Here is a 25,609-nt window from a genome sequence, read left to right on the forward strand (position 1 = left end):
ATCCTTTTGTGCTGATCACTAGACTCTCACCACAAAGGGATTCAGGGAAGCAGCTTCTGAGGCTCAGCAGTGAGGTAGAGACTCAGAAATAGATCCCCCCACCCTCCCTTCCCGCCTGCTAGAAGGAAGGCTGACCATGATTGGAGGCAAGAGGACATCAAAGGGAAAAAACAGCGGTTCAGCTCATTTGAATAAACCAGGAAGAAGGGAACTGCAATAGCTTATTATTGAGAGAATAATTCGTACCTAGGTTACATATAGTGTGAGGAGATGGAGCATGGATGGTAGAAATTAACAAAATAAAAATCAGAAATATAATCTTCTTTGTGCCTGGTGTGGAGTTAGAGTACCATTTACTCCAAGTTTCTTACTTCAGATTTCACTCCTGGATATTTGAGGAATCTTACAAATGATTCCTCCAAGCACCAGGAAGACGAATATTCAAATAAGACTTGAACCTAGGGGGTTATCCTCAGGCAGATTCAAGTATGCTGTTTTAATGGCAAAGGGACCTTCCTCTTAGATTTTATAGATTGCTGGGGCCCTCTGGTGGAAGATAAAGGTTACATCTGCTGCTTAAAGGCCACAGATTTGCTTGGTCGCTCACGTTTGAGGAAGCTGCAGCCCCCAGTTCTGAGGTAAGCAAGAGAAAGAGGAAATATCAGGTGCTAAGTACCTCACAGGCATTACTTCATTTGTTCCTTAACGCTCTGTTTTCTAGATCAGGGAGCTGAGGCTCAAAGACCCTAAGTGAGCTGCCTGAGGTCACCTGCTAAATAGCTAACTGGCAATCCTAATTCAATGCCAAGGATTCCAGAAATCCTGATGGTCACAAATGTTTTAAATATAGACCACACACACACACACACACACACACACACACACACACACAGAAGAAAAAGAACACAGATGCAGTTATCCCCAGAATGTGTCCCATATTTAGGTAACAGCTTTATCCAGTTTTAAGCCATGTACTTTGCTGGAGTTTGAATTACGGTTTTTCAATACAGTGCACCAGAAGTTTCATGTTTCTTTAAATTGATTTGAATACATGGCTTATTTCCCACTTTTTTTTTTTTTTTTTTTTTTTTTTTTTTTTTTTTTTGCGGTACGCGGGCCTCTCACTGTTGTGGCCTCTCCCGTTGCGGAGCACAGACCCCAGACGCGCAGGCTCAGCGGTCGTGGCTCACGGGCCCAGCCGCTCCACGGCATGTGGGATCTTCCCGGACCGGGGCACAAACCCACATCCCCTGCATCGGCAGGCGGACTCTCAACAACTGCGCCACCAGGGAAGCCCCCAACTTTTTCTTTTAAAGGTCAATGATGAAGGGGGAAGAGCCACAGAGGGAGAGGAAGCAAGATGGGGCTACCCAGACCAAATGTGTTAATTAGCCAAGCAATGCTTCATATCATTTCCCCTCTTTGGGTGTTGAAGAAAATGATCTTTAAGGACACGTTAACCTAAAACATTTTTTTTGCACACCTTGCCCTAAACCTGAAATGACTGCTTATTCCTCTCTCCCTTCTTTTCTCCACCCCTGAAAGGTTTTCTGTGTATGTGTGTGGCAGAAACATTTGAGTATCTAACTGAAATCTAGGAGTCTAGTAGGACAAAGCAAAAATCCATTCTTATACTCATGACCTTGACCCCAGCAATTGCCCACTGTTCCTCTCCCTCCCAAAACTTTCTATTATAATTACAGACTACAGCAGTGATTCTCAGAATGTGGTTCCTAGACCAGCAAAACCAGCATCACTTGGGAACATGACAGAAACGCAGGGGCTTGGGCCCACCCACACATACTGGTCGGAACCTCTGGAACGAGGCCTAGCAATCTGCTGGCAAAGCCCTCCAGGTGATTATGATGCTGGCTAAGGATTGAGAGCTACTGCTCGAGAACAGGGCTCTTAACCTAGGGTCCACAGAGAGTGTTAGGGGGTCTGAAAGTTCCTTGGGTTTGCATATAAAATTTTACATATGTATTTACCCTTCCTCTGGAGACAGGATCCACAGCAGCCACCTCTTGACCCCAAACAAGTTATGGACTACTTACGACCCTACAACTCTGTTTATGGTAAACATCCTCCGGCTTGCGCCCACAGACTCTTCTCTTTCCTCCACTTCTTTACCTTAAAAGATACCTGGCTTTCCCCCAAAGAATCTTAGTGGTCATTTTCCCACACCTCATCTACCTTCAGTACAGGAGATGGGCCTCCCCTGTACTGCACCCCGACCATTATCCCTCTGCACATGTCTCTGCTCTTTTAAGACTTAAACGTATTCTTCTCTTTTCTCCTCCTTTATTATGTCACCTGCTGACCTTCCAGATACCTTCCCTCATTCATTATAGACTTTGGGTTCCTACAGTCCTGCCATCATCCTGGGTGATATCATCATATGAATGAATGATTCATCCAACACCCTAGCCTCACAGGACTGTCACTGACACATCAACATCAAAGAATTTCACCCCCATAACACTTCAACCACTCACTCTGTGCCACGCCTGGGACTTGCCCTTACCTGGGATTGTACCAGACGGCTAAGGCTGAGTTACAGTGTGGTAACAAATCCCCAAATCTTGTGGTTTCCAGTCAAACGTCTGTGTCTCTGCCCACTGCAGGCCAGCTGCAGCTCTGCTCCCTGTTCTCGCCCATCTTGGAGCCAGGCTGAAGCAGCAGCCCCCATTCTGGGGTGCACTAGCCTTGTGCTGAGAGGAAGCAGCAGACTGGCCCCCTCAATGGTCCCCAAATCTCTCCTCAGAAGTAACATGCTTCATTTCCACTCACATTTCATTGACAAGCCTGCTGCGAGAGAGGCAGGAAGCTCAGTCCTCTCCAAGGCCTGGTGGAGAGAAGAGGCAGACGTCTTTGAAGTCTTACTAGGACATCAATCTCTCTCAGAACGTGGCAACCTGTCTCTTCTGCTCTCGGTCCACTCCTACTATGCCATTCTTCCAATTTCATTAAGGCTTTCCATTTCCTATCAGCCCCCTCTCCTGGAAACAGTGAGAGTAGATACCCTGAACACTTAGTCAGTGCTGACTTGACATCTGTTATCCCGTGAGGTATCTGGGGCTTAGAGAAGCTACATAACCTGTCTTCACTTTCTTCTCATGATTGTCTTCTAGATTAGAACCATCACTTCAACTATTAGGGAAACCGAAGGACCAGGCAGAATTGCAAGCCCAGGTGGGGCACATGAATGTGTAGTAACAGCAGACTGCAAGTTGTGTGATTTTCCTCCTGCAGCACTCAGCAGCTGGACCTACTGGTTCTCAACCAGGGGCGATTCGCTCCTTAAGTGACATTTGCCAATGTCTGGAGACATTTTTGATGATCATAATTGGTTGGGCAGGGAGTGCTACTGGCTGCTGGCATCTAGTGAGTAGAGGCCAAGGATGCTGTTCAACATCTTACAGTGCACAGGATACCCCTCCCCACAACAAAGAATTTTCCAACCCAAAATGTCAACAGTGCTGAGGTTGAGAAACCCAGGTCTAGAGATGGGGTAGTCTCAGGCACTTGTCTTGCAGAAGTTTCCTACTCTGTTCTCTCTCCTGTTCTCCAGAGTATCGGTTTCAGACCTTCTCCATTCTCTTCAAACTCTTATCCCAACTACATCCTCTATCATACTCAACTCTCTCCTTTCATGCTTTCAGCTACAGTCTTCTCAGATGCCATTGTTTCCTCACCTAAAGGCCCTTGCGTGTCTCCTCTTATCTGTGACATTCCTCCCCACCTCTTCAAACTCCTATCCTGCCTTTAGATCTGTTTCTCATTTCTTCAAGGAGGTTGTTCCTAAACCCTTGATTAAATGAGGCCCCTCTTCTATATTTCTCATAGCAGCATGTATTTTTCCAACATAATTCTTCACATAATAGTATGTGCTTAACTAGTTAGTTTCCCTAAGCCATGAGAGCAGGGTCCACATTCATCATCTTCACCACTGTATCCCCAGTACCTAGAAAGTATAAGATACGTAATAGATACTTAATATTTACAGCCCAGGGCTTTCCTGAGTTCCTTTTCCATTTGAATCTCCTCAATGCACAAAATCAACACATCCAACTCATGATTTTTTTCCTACCTCATCACCACCACCAAAAATCTACACTTTTACCCATATTCTTTATCTCAATGAATGGCACCACCATCCACCAACTGTCCAAACCATCCTTAACACCTCCCTTTCCCTCACATCCACATTCATTCATGAAGTCTGTCACTTCCACCTTGATTTCTCTCAAACCCATGCACTTCTTTTGGGTTTTTGTCTCAGACACAATGGTTTTAACTGCTGACTCTTCACTTCTTAGTTGCCTTGGACATATTAATTTTGCTAAGCCTTAAATACCTCCTGGGATAATAGATGCCAAGTCAGCACATACTAAGTGTTCAGTAAATGTTACCTATTATTGTTTCCAGTTCCACTGCTTCGGAGTATCATCATTTCCAGCCGAGATTGCTGCCACAGCCTAATTGTTCTCCCTGCCTCTGATCTAGCCAGCACTCCAGTCTCTTATCAACAATGCAGCCAGAATGATCTTTCAGAAATGCAAATGAGATCATGTCACACTCCTGCTTAAAATCCTTTGATGGCTATCCACTGCCTTCGGGATAAGGTTCAAACCTGTTAGCTTGGCTTATCACATCTTCATTACCCAGCCCCTCCAACACTCCAGTCCCATCTCTCGTCACTTCTCCAGTCACATCGTTTGCTCCAGTTATGCGGAACAACTTTATGTTCCCAAACAAGCCATTCTCTTACCTGCAGTACTTTCATTACTGCTTCCTCAGCCCATGTGGAAACTGTCTTGTCCCTAACTTGACTGGTAGACTGTTAGGCAACTTGAGGGAGTTTCCTTATTCACTGTGGTATTCCCAGTACCAAGCAGGCTCTGGCTCTTATTATCCCTTAATAACTTTATTGAACGAATTTAACTCTTATCCTTTATTTTGAAGAGAAAGCAAAAGGAAAACATTAATCAAATGAATTTAGGGTTGAAGATGTACATAGCAAGATTATCCCTGTATCCCCAAATCTGTAATGACCTGAAATCTTTCTAATAGCACTAATGCTTTTTATACCTTTAGAGGTTGGATTTGAGCAAATTCTAGCAATCACTGGCTAGGCGTTCGTCTGCTAATGACAGATTAGCTCAGTTACTAGTTTCAGCTTGCCTTCTTCTAGCCTCAAGACTACATTCAGTAAGGATGATAAATCTGCAGTACCAGGAATTAAGGTGAGCAGGATACAAAACCCAGGAAACAAAACATGGTATACAGTTGTTATTATTAAAAAGTAACTTTTGGGGGCTTCCCTGGTGGCGCAGTGGTTGGGAGTCCGCCTGCCGATGCAGGGGACACGGGTTCGTGCCCCGGTCCGGGAGGATCCCGCATGCCGCAGAGCGGCTGGGCCCGTGAGCCATGGCCACTGAGCCTGCGCGTCCGGAGCCTGTGCTCCGCAACGGGAGAGGCCACAACAGTGAGAGGCTCGCGTACAGCAACAACAACAAAAAAGTAACTTTTGGGACTTCCCTGGTGGTGCAGTGGTTAAGAATCTGCCTGCCAGTGCAGGGGACACGGGTTCGATCCCTGGTCCAGGAAGATCCCACATGCTGCAGAGCACCTAAGCCAATGTGCCACAATTACTGAGCCTGCGCTCTAGAGCCGTCAGCCACAACTACTGAGCCCACGTGCCTAAAGCCTGTGCTCCACAACTATAGAAGCCACCGCAATGAGAAGCCTGCGCACCGCAACGAAGAGTAGCCGCTGCTCGCCACAACTAGATGAAGCCGTGTGCAGCAACAAAGACCCAATGAAGCCAAAAAATAAATTTAAAAAAATAATAACTTTTTTTAAGAAGTCACAAAACATGGGAATGGTTGTGTGGACACAGAAGCTGGCCTCATCCTTGTCGCTAATGCTCCTTTTGCTTTTTTTGTTTTCATTTTTAAAATGCCATCCCTACTATTTCCACTCTCCCACCCCACCCCCAGGCCTCCTCATACAGGTGTATACTACCTATCTCTAGGGGGAGATCATTTGTATGGCAGCGTATAAAAGGTGCGCCCAAAAGTTGTGCGGTGAGCACCAATCTGTGACTACTATGTCACAGCCGTAAGCTCAGGACAACTGACCAGATGCTTTACCCACCTTAATGGCCTCAGCTACCAGGGAATGATCTTTTAAAAAGCAAGTGTGTATTTTGTGACAAGCCCTCAGTACCTTTCACACTAGTCCCAATTCAAAAACACAACAAAATAGAACCCTGCACTTGGCACCTCTTCATAAACTCAGTAGAGGCAAATCCATTGTCACCATTTGAAATCTCTTCAGTAGCAAAGAGGGTGGTGGACAGGTTGATATATTCATGGGTTCAGAAGAGTTTGGCAGTCTTGGGCCAAGAAGAGGGCTTGCCTTAAATCATTCTAGACATGCAGGTGCTACTGTATCTTCTCTAATTCTCAAGGGCTCTAGTGGGGGAAACTCGACAACTCGCTGCCTTAGCTCAATGCTAAAAATACTCTGCAAAATTTTGAGGTTTCCTTCAAGATTGGGAGCCTAAAAATGAAATACAGCAATTACTCTAATAGTTAACTGTGTGTATGTTGATTGGAGGTGGGGGGGATTAAAAGTTGTTGTTTTTGAGTACAATAACTTCTATTTATTCTCTTCATTCCTGTCAGACCAAAGACGATATAAAGACAGAAGACAAGATTTTGCTATATACAAAAACAATTACATATTTCCCCAATAATGACACCATGAAATGGCAAAATGAAAAATATTTAATACACAAAAAAGCACAACAGAATCAACAGATATTAAAAGCATTATATAGTGCAAACACCAAAAAGATACAGAGCTATTAACTTAGTGGTGCTTATAAAGATTAGGCAAGAACTCATGAAAATATCTCCTTTTCTCATTTGGTGGGCTGGTCACTATTCAGTTATTTTAAATTGCCTTTTTCTTCCCATTTTATGAAACCACATTTGCTACTCCTATTAATTATGACTACCTAATCAGATATGTTATTTGGAAAATTGCATGCTTTCTGTATACTGACTGCATTTTATGCCATCTACTCAAGTGCATGTAAGACAGAACTTTTTATACCAAGACCATAGCAAGGCAGTTGTAGCTACTAGCCAAATCTACACACTCACTTCTCTCAGAACCTAGAGGCAGAACTCTTCTAGACAAGAGCTCATGTCAAGCAAAGGATATCTGAGCTAGAGGCATGGGTAAAAGGAAGCAATATAGGCTCTGCTAGGCAGGCACAAAGGGGAGTTCGTGTTCAGCTTCCAGGACATGAGGTATTCTGAATATATACCCCAGAGCTTGGTCTACCAAAAGCGTAACAACTTCTAATATCTTATTCAAGGCAATTAGAGGTTCTATTGTGCTCCCACACTTAATCCCCACAACAAACTATGAGGTAGAAAGAGTAGTATGTGGACTCATTTTACAGATGAGAAAAATTGAGGCTTAAGAAGGTCAAGACTGGGACTCACCATGGTGGAATAATCTTACTCCTTATCTCTATCCAAGAGGCACTTAACAGCTCCTAGCTATAGACTAGGAGAGAGTTCTATTCAAGAGGCTGCCTTGCCAAGTGCTGAGGAAGCCAGAAACATTTCATTCCTCCTTTAAAACATGTTCTATAACTTTCTAAAGGGGGAAAGAAAAAACCAAAGGAGACATTTTGATTCGTTATGAAAAAGGAAGTGGAAAAAATGAGGCAAACTGTAGCGAACAAAATGTACACATTGCTATATTTAAAATGGATAACCAACATGGACCTACTGTATAGCACAGGGAACTCTGCTCAATGTCATGTGGCAGCCTGGATGGGAGGGGACTTTGAGGGAGAATGGGTACATGTGTATCTATGACTGAGTCACTTTGCTGTGCACCTGAAACTATCACAACTTTGTTAATGGCTATACTCCAATATAAAATAAAAAGTTTAAAAATAAATAAATAAAATGGATAACCAACAAAGACCTATTGTATAGCACAGGGAACTCTGCTCAGTATTATATAACAACCTAAATGGGAAAAGACTTTGAGAAAGAACAGATACATGTACAACTGAATCACTTTGCTGTACACCTGAAACACATTGTTAATCACTTATACTCCAAAATAAAAGAGTTAAAAATTAATAATAATCTTCCTGTAGGAAGAGGACAGGCTGACCTCAATTTCTAAATGCTGAGACAATAGGGGAACTAAATCCCCTGTTGCCCCATCATACACACAAATCCTCAACTACCATTGTTTTGTACTAGTTGGTAGTTCTGATGTCACATCTTTCCTTCTTATTGCTAGAATTTACCACCTAACTCTGCAAGAGAAACAATCCCCAGGACTGGCTGGAAAAGAGGAACCTTATCTAAAGATACTGTAGTTACAACCACCCAAGGGGTAATACAGAAGGCCTTTGGTATAAAAGCAATATCCAGAAGTAGATAATAACTTTGAACTCCAAGAAAAAAGAGCAACAGGATGGAAGGAAGGAAGGGGAAATGTCTGACATCAAAGTACTTACTGTTTAAAAAAAACACAAAAAACAAAAATGCCTTAGGATAAGAAATTAGATGCTCTAATAAACTGTTATAATAATGTCAATTTGCCAAATTACAGCAACTATTCGAGAAAGGAGTTGCTCTGACAGCACTATTTGGCCCTTTTTAGGATCCTTGACCCATCCTGCCCCAAGAAATGAGGAGTTCTACTTGCTGTGCCATGTTCCCAGAAGACATTTAATAAAGATCCTGAATGAAGGAAAACAATCTGAAGAAGCAGCATCTTGGATTTCAGATAAGCTACCAAGATATACTAACTACCTCTTTCTGCAGATACACTTCTTTCTCTGTAACATTTCAGTCATTGAAAAGGCTCTTGAAAGAAGTACAGTAAACCCAAGTGTAGGTTTATTATAATAAGTTCTTTAACAATGCCACATTCACCAATAGTAGAATTATTTGGGATTGCACGTTCATTGCATTAAAAGATCTCAAAATGCTAATAGGACATTCTCCCATAGGAGAGAAGAGATCTGTGGCTCTTAAAGAAAGAATATAGCAATGGCAAACAAGGAAAGCTCTATCAACAAAAAGGATATCTCAAGGCCATCTGAAAAACTGTCTTCAGATTAGGTCTGGGGAGCTATCTGAACCACTACCTCAGATAATCCTCATTTCCAGTTTAGCTTTAGGGTCCTCTATATTCCTCCTCAGTTAATCACAAATCTGGAAAATTCCAGCAAAGTAATCTCGGCATAGCGTATGGCAGTGCAAAATTTCAGACATTTGTAAACACTGTACATGCTACTTTTGGCACAGGGGAGAGCTTGCAGGTTCCTTTATCTTTGAAGTACAGATTGTAAACACAGCCAGTCCACAGACATTTTTAGCAAAAGCTTTAACAGTCTTGATAGTGTGTGCACACATGTACACCCATGAATGGAAGATCTGTCAAAATGAATTCTTTAGGACACGGGCCTGAATAATTTAAGCAGATATCTGGCTAAATGGAAAACAACAGATTCACAGTATCTAAAATCATACACTTTCAGAAGTTCATATAACTCTCTGTAGGAAAAAAATCAAACAGCTGGTTAACAGGTTTCCTCCTTTCTAAAGAAAACCAAGAGGTAACACTACAATAGCTTTGTAGAATGCGAGATCTTAACATTTACTAATTTCTCAGCGACTGTCAAAGGAGCCAACATTGCATCAAACTGACATTACAAAAGTTTACACATGATCCTGACCTTTAAAAATAAATTCTTACAAACAAAATAACGTCCCACAAAGCATTACATACATCTAAATATACATAAATTATTATTAAAACACAACTGAATATTTCAAATGCTTGGCAGTGATTCAATCTTATATTATACAACTTCATGGCAGTTTGGAAGCTGGTCTGGCTGGACACTGACCACTGTTCAAGCCTAGGATTGGGAACCTATGATATTCCATAGATGGACTGTGAAGAAATGCTTATCAGTTTAAAGCCTTGATCTACGATTTTTATAAAGTCTGATTTAAGTATTAAATACAAAAGCATACCAAATATTATAATTACGGTGCAAGTAAAATGAGCTAACAATAAGAGATGGAAGACATTTTTAGCTATAATCTAGAAATTCACTGCTTTTCTAAGGATTTGTCATTTCTGCACTGAACATTTTGTCTGGGATAACAGTGTCATAAATATTAATTTATATAACTAAAATAAGAAATTTGATGCTAATGTGGGATGATTTCATTAATCACAAGTCTATGGCGTGATGCAGCAGAAACAATAAACTCCACTGACACCTACTTTAACAGATCCTTTCCTCACAATTAAGATTTCAACCCAAGCATGGCTTACCTATAACTAGGAAGACCATAATAATTTCATGTCCAAAAGAAGACATTTGTGAATGAAAGGGGAGCAACAGAGATGAACTGGATAGGATGCTGAAAAATAGGGGTAAACTGGCACTGTCTCCAGAAAACCAGAGTACACAGTCACCCTAACTACAAAATAAATGGCAGTGTTTGGAAGTCAAGGGTTTCATCATTGCATAGCAGTAAACTATGAAGTCTTCAAATACAAACCATGTCTTGCTTATCTGTACCGCAGTGACATTGAAAAAAAGAACAAAATCAAAAACAGATCAAGAAGATGGCTTAGGGCTTCCCTGGTGGCGCAGTGGTTGAGAGTCCGCCTGCCAATGCGGGGGACACGGGTTCGTGCCCCGGTCTGGGAAGATCCCACATGCTGCGGAGTGGCTAGGCCCGTGAGCCATGGCTGCTGAGCCTGCGCATCCGGAGCCTGTGCTCCGCACCGGGAGAGGCCACAACAGTGAGAGGCCCGAGTAATGCAAAAAAAAAAAAAAAAAAAAAAAAGATGGCTTAAAGATTCTTGCGGGTAAAGAATTGCTCTGATAGTCCTACTTGGCCCTTTTTAGGATCCCTGACCCATCCTACCCCAAGAAGCAAGGAGTTCTACTTGCTGTGCTATGCTCCCAGATGACATTTAATAAAGATGCTGGATGACGGAAAACAATCTGCAGATGCAGCATCTTAGATTTCAGATAAGCTACCAAGAAACACTACCTACCTCTTTCTACAGATACACTTCTTTCTCTTTAATATTTCAGTCATTCAAAAGGCTCTTGATAGAAGTACAGTAAACCCAAGTGTACATTTATTGTAATACTTTCAGCTCAAATGCACAGCTTAAGATCTCCTAAGTAAAGTACTTACTGCTAATGGGGACAGTAAAAACCCAGGTGACCCAAGGGGAAAAGAAAGTAAGTAGAGTAACATAAAAGGATTCTGTGCTAGGCAAGGATGCACCAAATTAGCATCAAACATCTACACACAAACAAAAATTTAAAATTTTTTCTTAAGTTTTCTAAAAAACTGCAACTTTACAAGGAATCAGAGGGTACAAGTGCAGATCCCAGCTCTCCCTGCTCCTTGAGTTATCACTTGCAAAAGCAATTAACTGGCAAAAATAAAACAAAATCAAGGGCTATCAAACTATTATGAAGAGAGTAATGGCGGGGGGGAATTAGGGTAGAAAATTATTTAACTTTCTAAATATTTAGAGCATTTACCATAGTCTAACAAAACACTGAACAGTCTAACAAAACACTGAACTTGAAGAACTGGTTCTACTTACTGGGGTGAAAAAACCCTTGTCCCTAATGCCTGGAGAGAGCCAGAGACCTGAGTTTCATTCCCCAAGAAGAAAAAATCCTGGAGAAAAGAGTTCAGGTTCCTCTGCCATCTTTACTTGTCTTCTCAATGGGAGGAGTAACTTATCTGATTATATAAGAGAGCTTGACATTTACTGTGCCTTTTCTCTTTGGGGAGAAAGGGTTAAAGTCTCTGTTCTCTCTGAAGTCCTATTTTGGCTGCAACTCATATTCTCCAACAATATTTTAAGGTTATTAGTTGTTCCAAATTCAATAAGCACCACCATTTAACAAATAATTAGAAGGAAGCAAGTATGGTTTAAAGGTTTACTACAAGAGACAGATTCTAGTAATAGCTCTATCACTAGCTGTGACTTTCAGCAATCATTTATCCTTTCAGCCTCATGTGCAAAATAAAAGGGGTTGAGTAGATGAGTACATTCTGACTTTAAAGTTCTATGAGTTTAACAAAACTTCTCTAGAAATTAAATACAGTGCTAAACAAAGGGATCTTGTTCTACTTCTTGTACCTGAAAACACCCTTCCTTCTAGGGCACGGCAGGGCTTCCAAAAGTGTCGTTTGTGAACTTGCACCAGCTTCTCAGAAACACTTGTTCAAATGGAAATCCCTGGCCCAGACCTCAGGGATCAAAGAGTCTGTGTGTGCGCGCGCACTCCTGTGAGTGTATGCACGTGTGTGTGTTTGGGGCTGGGGGTTGAGATGGGCGTATAACAAGCAACACAGGTGATTCTTATGAGCCTTAACATTGATAATTCTAGGGCCTTGGTTTTCAAAATGACTACATTCATACCGGTACCCAGGCATATACCAAGATTTTTTCCACAGGGAAAGCAGACAAGAATATCTGTAAAGAAAACAACTTAAAGATCTTCAATTTCCACATGTATTATCCTAAGATTTACGTGATCAGATAAGGCCTCTTCAGAGCTATCATTTCTCTTTAATTACTTTCCTTTTCACAACTGCTATACTATTTTCAGAAGAAAGGCTGCCTCTCACCCATCTAAAATCTTACTATGGGGCATTGCCTCAGAATGTAAAAAAACCTCAGAGGCATCAAACAAAGACAAAAAACCCCTAGCGGACTCCCAAGAGACAGGAGGAAAGAGTAAAGCAAAGAGAGCTTTGGTTAAAAACTGTGTGCCTTATCTTTTTTAGAACTGTCGTTGAGAAGAGGTTGTGCCATAGATGTATATAATACATTTAACTGAATTAAAAATAAAGTCAAAAACTTTGACTGAAAATGAAATCTGATTTGGCTGATTAGTTTTATAATGAGGATAGGCTTTGTCAGTTTATATGACCTGACTTTTTCTATAAATTCAATCAGCTAAATCTACAGCTCCAAGGTTTGGGCAAAAATATCTTTAAAGGACATCTACAATATACTGGATGATACATCCTCTGTAAGTACTTAAATTTATTTTAAAAATTTAGAAGTCAAATTAAACATGTGCAAAAGGAAAACTAATCAAAGGTGAGAGCCATGAAATAGTGGAGCAACTGCCTGGAAAGTGGCACAAGAGAATATTCTGAGGTGACAGAAATGTCCTATTAGAAGGGAACACTTTGCTAATTATACCTCAATTTTTAAAGTATGCAAAAAGTCATATGTACTTTTTCAAAATTCTTTTTGAGGTACATTAGCAAAAATGTTTGCTACCACTGTTCTAGGCACTTTACAAAAATACTGGTTCCTGTGAACAATGCAACATAAAGTGATCTGCTTTATACATAAATTACTTATGTTTTTTCATTGTTAGCTTTAATATTTTTCTAATAGCCATCTTGGATTTTGAGGCCTAAGAACATTCCCTAACGGAAAAGAAGAGTAAGGAATAAAATTAACTAAAGAAATGATTAATCTTCAAGTAATTTGATAAATGAAAGAATGAATGTATTTCTATTTGTACTGGTAGTTGCTCCCTCCCAGATCCTCATTTTTTTTTTTTTAAATAACTTTCTTTTTTTGATATCTTTTTTTCTTTTTTAAAATATTTACTTATATTTTTGGATGCACCAGGTGGGAATCTTCGCTGTGGCATGCAGGATCTAGTTCTCCCACCAGGGATCAAACCAGGCCCCCTGCATTGGGAGCGTGGAGTCTTAACCACTGGACCACCAGGGAAGTGCCAGATCCTCATCTTTGAAGACAGAATGAAGTGATTAACTTCTCTTTTAATGTTAATGGTGTCTCCAAATTGATAATCTAGTTCGAAGGAACTTATTATCAAATTCCATATAAGTTTAGAAGCAAAAATATGTCCTAGAGTACAAATGTTTCCATGAATAAATGAAAGTATGAAATGGGTCACACTGAGTAGAGATGCTCAATACTGACATTTTGATACATGACCAGGCCCTGTTAATATTTGTCTGCAATTCACTGATTCAGCTATGCTATAAAAACCTTAATAACCAACTGAATCTCCTTCTTGCAAATAGGACATGAAGCTCCAGCCTTCTTTAATCTTCTGGCACAATGAAAACAAGTGACAAGATGGCCTGTCCTCCCATGAATTATGTTCCCGTCTCGTGGTCTTTTCTCACATAGACTACATGGCTTCAAGAGATTCTGGCAATCCTCCATGTTTTCTGTACCTGTTCTCTGCTCATAAAGGTTATCTGATTGTTCTCCCATGCTTGATATGGTCTCTTGGCTTTCAGAACTGTGAGCCAAATCCAAGAATTCCACTGAGTTGCAGGGACCAAAAAGTTTGGAGTTTTCTTCCTTTACAAATATATCTTTAGGTCTAACAACTGGAGCTGATATGGTTCTTCTGCAGTCAGGAACATCAATTCCTTCATTTTCTTGCTTCTCAGGTATGGCAGTGATATCAGACGTGGAGAGAGAATGGGTTAACTTAGAACAATCTGAATACCAATCCTTCCTCAAGGCCCAGCAACGAAAACAGTACCTCTTGCTTGGAGAGTTAAATTTCTTGCACTCAGTACACTGCCACTCATCCTACAAAGACAAGTGCAGCCAATTAATACTCACTCAGTGGAGAACATGATGCTGAGAAAAAGGGAAAGTAGGCCAAATTCTCATCATCTCACACTAAGCTAGTAAGAATCCAGACATTCCACACCAGTGGTCTAGCTTAGAACTTGAACAAAGTCTATAGCTACGTGTAAATAAGTCTTGAGAAGTTTTACAATGATAGTGACATAATTGCCATTTCAAGCCAAAATTTGATGTAGCTAATCTTTTTAAAAAAGTTAAATCATTTTAGCTTTCTATTTAGTCTGGGTAGAAATTACATCGTTTGCTTTTCCCCACTGCCTTCTTTTTAGGTCGTTTTTCTTTGTATAACTTACTCTTTTATTGAGCAAGAGGCTAAAGAATGAAGAAAAGATAATACTCTGTCATTCTTTCCTACTAATTAAGAAATGTTATAAAATTTGTCAAAAAGGAAGCTAAAATTAAAAAATGAAATTTGAAGACTACTACATTTACTCATGCTCTCTCACTGCTCTCAGGATCATAGGTAGCTAATTGTATGCCTAAATCACATTCTCTGAAAAATGAATGTTCTTGGCCTTGAACGCCAAGTAATTTTTTTCCTACTTCTCCATGTTCAAATTAGGAGATACCAGAGCTCAATGAATTTCAAATGCCTTTCTTAATTCAAAGGTAGCTACCTGGAACAAGTCAAGAGTATTTAATGTGGATAATTGCCTGGCTTTGACAGGATCAATGACTTGACACATGCTGACTTGATTACTTTCAGAATGAAGGCCAAGCACTTCAAGTTTAGAAGTCATAACTCAACTGCCTATACTGAGAGGCAGGGACACAACCATTTGTTAAACTGGGATGTTCTCCAGAGAGCCTCAGAACATTCTTGCCAGTTTAAGATCCTCAGATCTCATCTGAAATGCTATACAAATACCCAAACGAACTTCAAAGATTTGGAATTCATAATTGATGGTGTGTCACAGTCTAATTGGCATCACTTTTCTTTTTTAGTAGTACATAAAATAATAGAGCTTATTAAATTCCATGGCATCTCTGAATTGATGAAATATTGTCTATTTGCTTAATAGGTTTTCTGGGCCCAAGTAGCCTCAAAAGTCTGATTAAGATGGAAACACTTATCTCTGCTACTTGTATTATGGTCAAGAACACTTAATGGACCAATATATCCCACCTTATTACTTAGCTATGCACAAATAATTTGCAATGAATTACCATAATGGTTAGCAGTGGTGGGGTGTGAGCTAGGGGGAAGGATCAACACTAGAGACAACCTAAAATTTTTATAACCTTAAACAGCAAAATGTAAAATCCCCTCCTTATCCTTCCCCCCACCACACTTCTTCCCACAGTGAGTTAGCTGAGGGAAGTACTCAAAGGGAAATGGGGAACTAGCATGAAAAGAGAAAAGCAAGGTATACATTTGAATCTAAATCTGAGTTGCCAATTGGTGACAAATCCACACCTGCTATCTAACAGCTTAATACTCAATATTCATTTATCAGCCCTCCATTAATAGAAACCTGTGTGGAAATTAAGCCATTTTCCATTTGTTTCTATTTAAGAAAGCACTGAAAGTATTATACTTGACCAAGAATTTTAGATAGCTTATAGGCCTATCTTTGGGATTACAGAAAGGTGTTTAGTGGGAAAAGCAGTACAGGACTATTTTGAATAACTGTGTATCCACTGCATAATGTCCGAAGAGTTTTGAAAGCAGGGAGAAAGGCACACAGAGAGGCATTTAAGTCAACCCTTTTCAAGGCAGGGAGAGGATTAGATCAACTCATCCCCTTCTCTTCTCAAATTCCAATAAAAATCTAACAAGATGTAAAGAAACCAATACCTCTTAACACCTAGGAAAGGTAGATAGAAATGGGGGATATGGCATTCTTCAACACAAGTGAACTGCTGGAACATTAACATCTGAAGATGTGGGTGGTGTAAAACAGCTCTTTTACTAGAAACTCATACCTCAGAGGTAACTTCTATATCAGTATCATCACTTATGGACTTAGAGTCCTCAAAGTCATCATTTTTTCCCACTTCAATCACCTGAGAAAGCAAAGACATCTCATTAGCAAGGTTTACCTATTTTAGATGAGGTCATTACCTGAGAGCAAAAAAGACAGAAGAGCTTCAGTTTAAAACTCACATTCTTCTCCCAACACTAGCACTTAAAAAGGAGACAGCTTATATATGAGACATGATTCTGTACATACCTAGTTGACACTTCAGTAGAATAAAGCACCCAGAGGGGTTACCAAATATCTTTGGCATTCAGAAGAGAGAGGGTTCCCAAATTTATGCATTTAAATAAACAATATCAGAGTATAAATTACTGAATGGGGAAAATTTTTATCTTGAGAATCTATGTAGGCATTCACAAGAATAAAACAGGATTACATGAGAAAATGGAAGTAAAAAGCACCTTATAAAATGAGAAAATTAGATGTGAAGAATGAAAACAAAGTACCTTTTACTTTTCATATTCAAAAGTAAAACTAGTTATGTGATACTCTTGACTGTCCTATAAAAACATGCCCATGGACCAGGAAAAAAAGTCAAGAAATACGGGAAGTGTCTTTTAAATTAAAAAATTTTAAATTCTAAAAATTAAAATCCCAGTTTTGTGATCCAATGAATGGAATGAAACCAATTATGATACAATTATGAACCACTGTATAGCAACTTTCTCACAAAAGTTCAAGTATTTTAAGTCCCTTCTCTCTCTATAGAAGTTTCCAATGTCACCTCTGTCTTCATTCTAATCACTTGTACTCCCTCCTAATGCTACCAAAAAATAACTAGCTCAACAAAGACCAAGCATCTACCTGCCTCCCACAAACATATCAGGATATCCTTCAGGGACCCAAATTACTATGAAAAACCTTTAAATTAAAAGAATGACCCAATTTAGGTCTGGTTTTTGCAGTATTTATTCAATGGATATTTACTGTGAATCTCATCCGAGTCAGCACTGGACCTGCTGCCCAATACTTTTTGAGACTTGAGCATGTGCCTCTATGACTCTTTAACTTGGTGTGCTTACACCATGTGTACTATGAATTCTAACTCTCTTCCTTCCTCCTATTTAAACTCTAAAATATGTAGGAAGAGCTCATCTTTCTAGTTCCATTTAGGTATAAAGCAGGTATGGAAACTATTGAGAAGTCTAAGAAATAAAGATTTTTTTTTGCCCTACAGGATGTTGTGGCCATTGAGAACTTTGCCTTGTTAGCAAAGCAAGGTCTCCAGAAGAAAAAAGTCCACAATGAGATTAGACAAGCAGGAAAAGGGTACCTTATTGCTTCTAACAAACTAGGAGCTTTACCCATGAAGGCTTATCCTATTTTTAGGACAGGCTTAGTTAACTTAATGTAAATCTTGAAACTGGATATAGGAAAAGTATTAAAAAATAAAAAGGAGGGGATTACATGAGTCATTTGTTCTACAAAGCAGCACAGGGTCAGGTCACCAGATCCAAAAAGATTATACTATATGCGTGTAAATCCAATCAATGTGAAATTTTTCCACAACATACCTTTTTGTCTCTCACCTTCCCTACTTCTTCACTTGTTTGTTCAGGATCAGTAGCTTCAACTTTTATTCCAACACCAAACTGCTCTGATACTGACTCATTCAAAAACCACAGGTCATCTGTGGTGTCTGAAACAATGGCAGTACCTATATCCTAATATAAAGAAAACAAACATGAGTTTTTGTAGTCAGAGGTTTATTAGAGATGTTGAACCCAAGTAAATGAAGCCAAAACTCAATGTCCTCACACATCTCCAAAGAAGGCCTAGCCTTTCTTCTACAGATATGTATTCATTCAACAAATATCTACTTGGCAACTACTACGTATAAACCAATGGGTGGATATAAGAGCACCTGGCAAGGAATCTTCTATTTTAACAGTAAATCAGCCATTAACACCAGAGAAACAGCACTAAAGTGCTTAAAAGATAAAAACTCGTAGTTGCTCAACTAAATAGAATCTATCCCCTACACTCCGTTCTGAGGACCTAGAAAACTTCTATTAATTGTGACATATTCTTTCCTGTAATAGTCAGTGATGTTTACCAAAGAAATATGAGAAATACTGATGGTAACTCAAACCTCCTGTCTTCTTTCTGAACTTTTTTTTTTTATTTTGAGGTAAAGTTGGTATATAACACTTCTTTCTTAATTCTTAAACAACTTTAAATATAACTTTCTTTCTACATTCATCAACGGACATTTTATGACGTGTTTTCTACAATATTCATAAGAGGCAACTTATTATTTTGCCATTATTATACGTCCATTCACTTACTGAACAAATACTCACTAATTGCCTATTATGCGTCAGATACTGCCTATTGCTTCTATCTAGGCAACAGAATAGAGTGGTCAATAATACAAAAGCTCTGGACCTGTATTTCAATGGTGTCAAACAGACAACAGACACATAAACAAAATAAAATAATAGTTTTACAAAGTGAGAAGTAAAATGGAGAATATAAAAGAGCAGAATGGTGATAGCTTGAATTAGGCTGTGACAGTGAAAGTAATAAAAAATGGACAGTTAGATTTCAGGTATGTTTTAGAAAAAGAGTTGATAGCCTGAATGTGGTATATGAGAGAGAAAGAAATCAATGATATCCCTTGATACTTGGCTGGAATAACTGGGTGGAAGGCAGACTTATGAAAAAGGAAATGCTGAATAGGAGTGTTGGTTTAAAAAAAAAATCAAGAGTTCTGTTTTGAACATGTTAAATGTCAAATCATCTAAGTGTTGAGTAGGCAGCTGGATATGGAAGCTGGGCACTGAGGAGAGAGGTCAGCACTGAAGATACAGATTTGGGCAACACGTGCATAGAGATGGTACTTAAAAGTCATAGCACTGAATGGGAATTCTTAGAGGATGTAACGTATGGTTCGAGAGTAACCAAGAATGTTACTCTTTCAAAAGGAAAAAAAAGTTCCTCTTCAGATGTGAAATTCACCTGATTTGTCTGTAAGTCAGTTGAGCCATTACTTCTAGGTGTATAGTTATTTCTCAAGTTTCCTAAAAACCACCAAGGCAAGCCAGCTACATCCCACTCCTCAAACCCGAGGTCCAGTCTTGATGTCTCGTCTTGGGTTAAATTTGCTACCAAGTCTTCATCTACAAAAGTCAAATGAAAAGGATGGTAACTATGTACACAACACTTAAGAATCAAGACTCTCTTTATAATACTTACAATCTCTTGTGTAAGACAGGTAAAAAGAAATTCCTCTTCCCAGTAAGAAAGAATCAGAAGTCAAGTACCTCTCTCAGTGGCAGAGCCCAAATCTCCTTCCCCCCCGTTTTAGGCTCCATTAGCAAATAATGACACTAGAGATCATTATTCAAGGAATATAAACTCTGAAAGCATCCAAACAATGACATTGTTCTATTAATAAAAGGATTTCTAAATGGTCATTTATTGGCAATTTAAACATCCCTACCACTGTAATAACTAAAGAATGACTTGCTCTAGTACATGATACCTGACAATGGCTTGGTTCAGTGGACTGCAAGTGATGATGGCATAGTGGCCCAACCCTTGAGATAGAAACAAGGCGGTACAGACCATAATGGGCAATCACAAGGTTGCCAAGGCAGTCTCACTGGTACCACATATTTTTGGACATTTCTCAACAATTCATATGTTTTCATAGGTAACAACCACTATGAAGCACTGAACTCTAGGCTGTCCAAATAAATATATACGTATGCCCTTTCTGGATCAATAGGCTCTTTTGGAGTTAAGATATCTAAAATTTAGAAATACTGCAAATCCAAAACATATTAAGGGCCCACATGTTCTCAATAAAAGATCTCGTGTTATACATCTAGACGATATTCAAGGGAGTTACAAACATAAGTTTGTTGCTACCACATCAAATTCTTTTCCTTCTTTCCCGTGTCCCATCTTTTTCGTTGTGCTTTTACTCTTTTCCTACTTTCTTACTCTCCTCTACCTCTTCCCAATGCCCTAGGCATGCCAATGGCAACCAAAGGCGTTTAAATGTGCTAAGACACATACGGTTGAAAAAATGTCTGCAATAAATGGATCCCTGCCAAAACAAAAGGTTACCCTCTCTACTTACAAATTATATTGTTCTTGCCTATTAAAAGGCACACCTGTGCTCAGGGAAACTTCAACTATCTTTTTCTTACTCATTGCTGAAATTATGAGAAACCTAATTCCTGAGAGGGTGCCATATTAAAGTTATCTTCAACTATTCAAGCTCCATAACTTCTTGGGAAGGGAATGAAAAGAGGCCATTCTTTCCACATATAAATATTCTGTCCTTTCTACATGTACACCTCCCTGAAAATACTAAGCTATTTCTTCTCAAAATTTTCATCACAAACTTCATAGAGTCTCTTGAATTGGCTGTTCTTATATTCTAAACAGCCTTTTGAGTAGAAAATAAGCCAGGACCTGTATTTAAAGAAACAAAATTACACATTTAATACCATGCAGACTGCAATAAGCTCCAACATAACTAGATAGTCCAAAATTCAGTTTATATTCAAATGCAATTTGAAGAAGACAATCCAGCATGATAAACAGATTAAATTTGAATTTAATCATTTAAAATAATTTCAGCAGCATAATTTTCTGGGATGTTACTAGAGGTCTAACCTGCCAATTTTGCAAGTGTGAGTCAGGTACCTATACTAGAAACCATCGTGCCATAAAACACCTTTGAGGAATTTATGATTTTACATTATCTTTGCAGGAAAATTTTTAGGAAATGCTTTATAAAGTAGGGTTTGGGGAAAACTTCCAAAATGTTGACCAACTCACTTAACCTGACCATACTATATCTAATATGAATGGCAAAGATCTAATGACGACCATCCAAGGGCAAAGGAGGTACTAGGCTTCTTATGTCTCATTCTTGGCTGTGAGATATTAAGTATATTTTACCATCTTTGCAAACTTCAAAAAATCTATGAAAATTGGCCTTTGCCTCAAGAAGACAAATAAAAAGAAAAATTCTAACCAGATCAAATGTATAATAGGGATGCCAAGATTTAAAAAGCCAAGGCAGCTGAGTTACCAGGTGGCAAACTGATAAATGTGTGGCTATCTTCTGTTAGCATGCTAGCTAAAGGAAGGGTCTTGCTCCATCCAGTCATCACATGTTGCTAAAAAAGAACTACCACCTTCTTCAAAGTTAACAGTGGTGACTAGGGTAAAAAAAAAAAAAAAAGGTTTTCAGAAAAGAATGAAAAATAAGTATGACATATGCCCCCACTACTTCACATACAAAGAGACAGCATTACTATTTTTTGAGTTCTCTATAACGGTCTTAATTACTGCTAGTGCTTAATATGGATAGATGCCATTTCTAAAAGTCACCACTGGGACTTCCCTGCTGGTCCAGTGGTTAAGAATCTGCCTTGCAATGCAGGGGATGCTGGTTCGACCCCTGGTGGGGGAACTAAGATCCCAAATGCCGCAGGGCAACTAAGCCCGTGCGCTGCAACTACTGAGCCCACGTGCCACAACTACAGAGCCCACGAGCTCTGGAGCCTGCGCGCCACAACTACTGAACCTGCGCACTCTGGAGTTTGTGCACCACAACAAGAGAGCTCGCGTGCCACAACTAATAAGCCTGTGCACCACAACTAGAGAGAAGCCTGCGCACCGCAACAAAGAGCCCACACACCGCAATGAAAGATCCCGCGTGCTGCAACTAAGACCCAATGCAGCCAATAAATAAATAAATAAACATTAATAAAAAATAAAAGTCACCACCAAAAAAAAAAGAGAGAGAGAAACAGAGAGAAAAAAGAAAGGTCTACATAGCCTTAATCCAAAACTTACCTTCTCTAGAATTTCTGCATTTATGCTGTGAGGTAGGCAGTGCGGGAATATTGCCTTCTTCAGTTCTTTTCCTGGAATTGGAACCTTCCTCTACACTTTGCTGAAAAGAAGGGAAAGGTGTCTCTCAGTGCAGTAGAAATGACTGTGACCAGGGGATGTAGCAGTTCCATTCTGGCTCACCAGTTAGTGTGCGACACAATGGGTTACGCACAAGAAAGGAAAACTCTGGAGTTCACAACAGTCATCAAATAAAGGCAACCTCTCCTCAACCCACTGTGGGGAAAAAAAATCTGCACAAAAGGCCAAAATCTACTGTTAAAAACAGGCTATCAATATAAAGCCTCTAGCCTACACAAAATTAGGCATAATTCAGAAGAAAAACATATACCAAGATGATCAAAAAGTTTTCCCAGGTTTGGGGAAGCTTTAAGAAATGGCCTGACCTGAACTTAACTGCAACAAGCCTGTTAAAATTTAATAAAGCAATTTACTCAGACACCTACATACCTACACCATCACACACACAGGCACATACAAACCCTAAGAAAATGCAACTGGAAGAACTGAAGATCAGAAGTGCTACATCCCAAGGAAAGATTCAGAGACTGGAACTCTGTTATGGGCAGAACAGAGAAGGTTCACTCTGTCCCTAGTCTGTGAACTCCCAAGAACCTTTCCTGTTAAATTCTTACCGCATTCAGGGAAAGGTCTTGGGAGTCCAAGATCATAGGTACAGAGAAGGGGCCACTCTGTACAACAAAAGAAGTCACCGTGTGGTGATTTTACCTTCAGTTGGTCTTGACTTGGAATATCCATACTGTGATCCTGTGCGAGAGCGAGAGTCTGAGCAGCATCTGGATAGCAAGTAAAACAAAAGGAAAACCTTCCCTGGTAATAACCATTCTTTCCACACCAAAAGGACCTCAGCAAACAACCCTGGAGCCAGGTTTGGTCCCTAAAGATGATTCTGACCGGCCAAGGCTTTCATCCAAAAGGAAAGGAAAAATGAAAACTAATAAAAATGGCATAGATCAAGAGAGGCTATATTCAAAATATATTACCAAAATATAATCTGAAGAAAAATCAAAAATGACTAAAAAATGTTCTTCCATAGCACGCTTTCAAATTCAATACAGAAAGTGATTCCAAGCACAGAATAATGGAGAGTATTTTATCATCTATTCCTATAGGTGTATTTCCAAATTTGCCTAACTTGTTAACAATAAGAAAAAAAATTTGGCTTTTTAATTTAGTTTTTATTTTCAAGTGTTAAAGCTATACAGTATTATGAAATCTAAAAATCTGGGATTTTTCCCACTTGCTTTATGACACAATAGCATCCTCATGCATTCTAAGTGTCAATGATGATTTCACAGTTTAAATTCCCATCACCTGAATATAGATTAGTTTTTTTAATCAACCAGTCTTATTTTTCCCAGTTTCTATAAACATTTCCTAAGAAGGAAGAAGAAGCAGATAAAGTTTTTCTCAAGGCCAATAAAAAGAAGCAAAGGAAAGAATAACCTGAAAGAATTTCTTAGATAGAGAAAAACGTATTTCAAGCCCTTGAAAATTTTTCAAGCAGAAAAGAAGATGAAAACTTAGCTACAGGAAAAAAAAAGATGCAGAAAATTTAATAACCTGGATCACTCATTATATGAGGCTATTTGTAACTATATGCACCCAGGTAAGTCTACCATGGATTGGGTTCATCAGCTACTATCAGGTCCAGAAATAAGACACTTATGGAAAATGCCATCCTCATCCAATAAAGACTGCCAGAGAAAGAATACAGATCCTACAACTGGTCTGACAATTGAGCTGTTTGGCACAAAGCAAACACTTTCAAAACTGTAATTATAAAGAGCATTATTTCTAGAAGCATTTTTATAGATAAAATAGAGATACTGAGAGTTTCTTTCAAGAGCCAGCATTTTCTGACCACAGCAATCTTTCAAGATCAATTAATATACAATGCAGTGAAGCATTTCTTTAATAAAGTAATTTGATTACTATCATTTCTAGTTCTATGTACTACCTTAGGTTAAAACTATTTGAAGCAAAAAGAAATTATCGGAGAAAATTATAATGTACGAGGAAATTTTAAAATAGATACAAAATTTGTCATATATATTTCATTTTATTAAAATACATGTGGAAATTTGGAGAAATGATTTATAAAGAACCACCTTCATTTCTTCAATCGTCAAAATAAAAGGTTTATCTCATTTGCAAAGGTATAAGACAGTTGATATGGAAGGTGCTTTTCTCATTTGTCCTTTCAAATAAAACACATGCAACCCAATTTATGAAGATCAGCAGATGGTCAACCATAAGCACTAATTTAAGTTCAAGTCCAGAACAGACAACCACTCAAAATTACTTTGGGACAATTTCCTGGTTTTGATCACTGCACTAAGGTTATGTAAGATGTTACCATTTGGGGAATCTGGGTAAAGTGTATATGCAACTCTTTTTAATACCTTCATAACATTTTTGTAAGTGAAATTATTTCAAAGTGATAAAGAACAAAGAAAATGTTTCAAAGATTTAATGTTCAGATTTTTTAAATGTGTTAAAAAAATTAATTGAGGCAAATTCTGTTACAAGCAAGGGTTAAAGAGACATCAATGTGTGGCACAAAGGAAAGAGCAAGGACTGGACAGTCACAAATATCTGCTCTATCCCTTATCAGTGGCATCTCATCTTGGACAAGTTACTCATTCTATTAAAAAAAAAAAAAAAGCCCTTAGTTTCTTCACCTCCAGACCTTCCTCACAGGGTTGTTATGAGGATAAACTGAAATGTTTGCTACAGAAATGTTCACTTTAATATACGGCATGTTAAATTCTGCTGAGGAAGTGCAAGAAAGAAAATGAGAGAGAGAAAAAGTGAAAATTATACCCACTCTAGATATTCAGAGAACACATCAATCAGAAAGCAAATTTTAGTCAAAGAATAGATAAGCAAATATAAAATTATCTGTGTATTTCAAGCCTGTAGTGACTATCCCTGGAAAACCATACTATTTCACA

The 25,609-nt window shown here is 39.0% G+C and overlaps 1 protein-coding gene across 4 annotated transcripts in view; it reads right to left on the reverse strand.

Annotated features, from left to right (window-relative positions):
• Positions 1 to 6,814: 6,814 nt before the first annotated feature.
• The window catches only part of MDM4 (MDM4 regulator of p53), a 42,190-nt gene continuing 23,395 nt past the window's right edge, over positions 6,815 to 25,609 (reverse strand). Inside the window, exons 6-11 of one of the 4 annotated variants that reach the window (XM_060091081.1) lie at positions 23,361 to 23,428; positions 22,575 to 22,674; positions 19,713 to 19,873; positions 18,266 to 18,415; positions 16,696 to 16,776; positions 6,815 to 14,709 (exon numbers count right to left, since the gene is read on the reverse strand). In XM_060091081.1, the coding sequence (XP_059947064.1) occupies positions 14,137 to 14,709; positions 16,696 to 16,776; positions 18,266 to 18,415; positions 19,713 to 19,873; positions 22,575 to 22,674; positions 23,361 to 23,428 (1,133 nt within the window). In that variant the 3' untranslated portion in view covers positions 6,815 to 14,136. Of the gene's footprint in view, positions 14,710 to 16,695; positions 16,777 to 18,265; positions 18,416 to 19,712; positions 19,874 to 22,574; positions 22,675 to 23,360; positions 23,429 to 25,609 lie in introns of those variants that run through there. The other 3 variants (XM_060091082.1, XM_060091084.1, XM_060091085.1) reach the window with 3 other exon arrangements.

This window comes from Mesoplodon densirostris, chromosome 2 (genome assembly GCF_025265405.1).
Source record: "Mesoplodon densirostris isolate mMesDen1 chromosome 2, mMesDen1 primary haplotype, whole genome shotgun sequence".
NCBI classification, from domain to species: domain Eukaryota; kingdom Metazoa; phylum Chordata; class Mammalia; order Artiodactyla; family Ziphiidae; genus Mesoplodon; species Mesoplodon densirostris.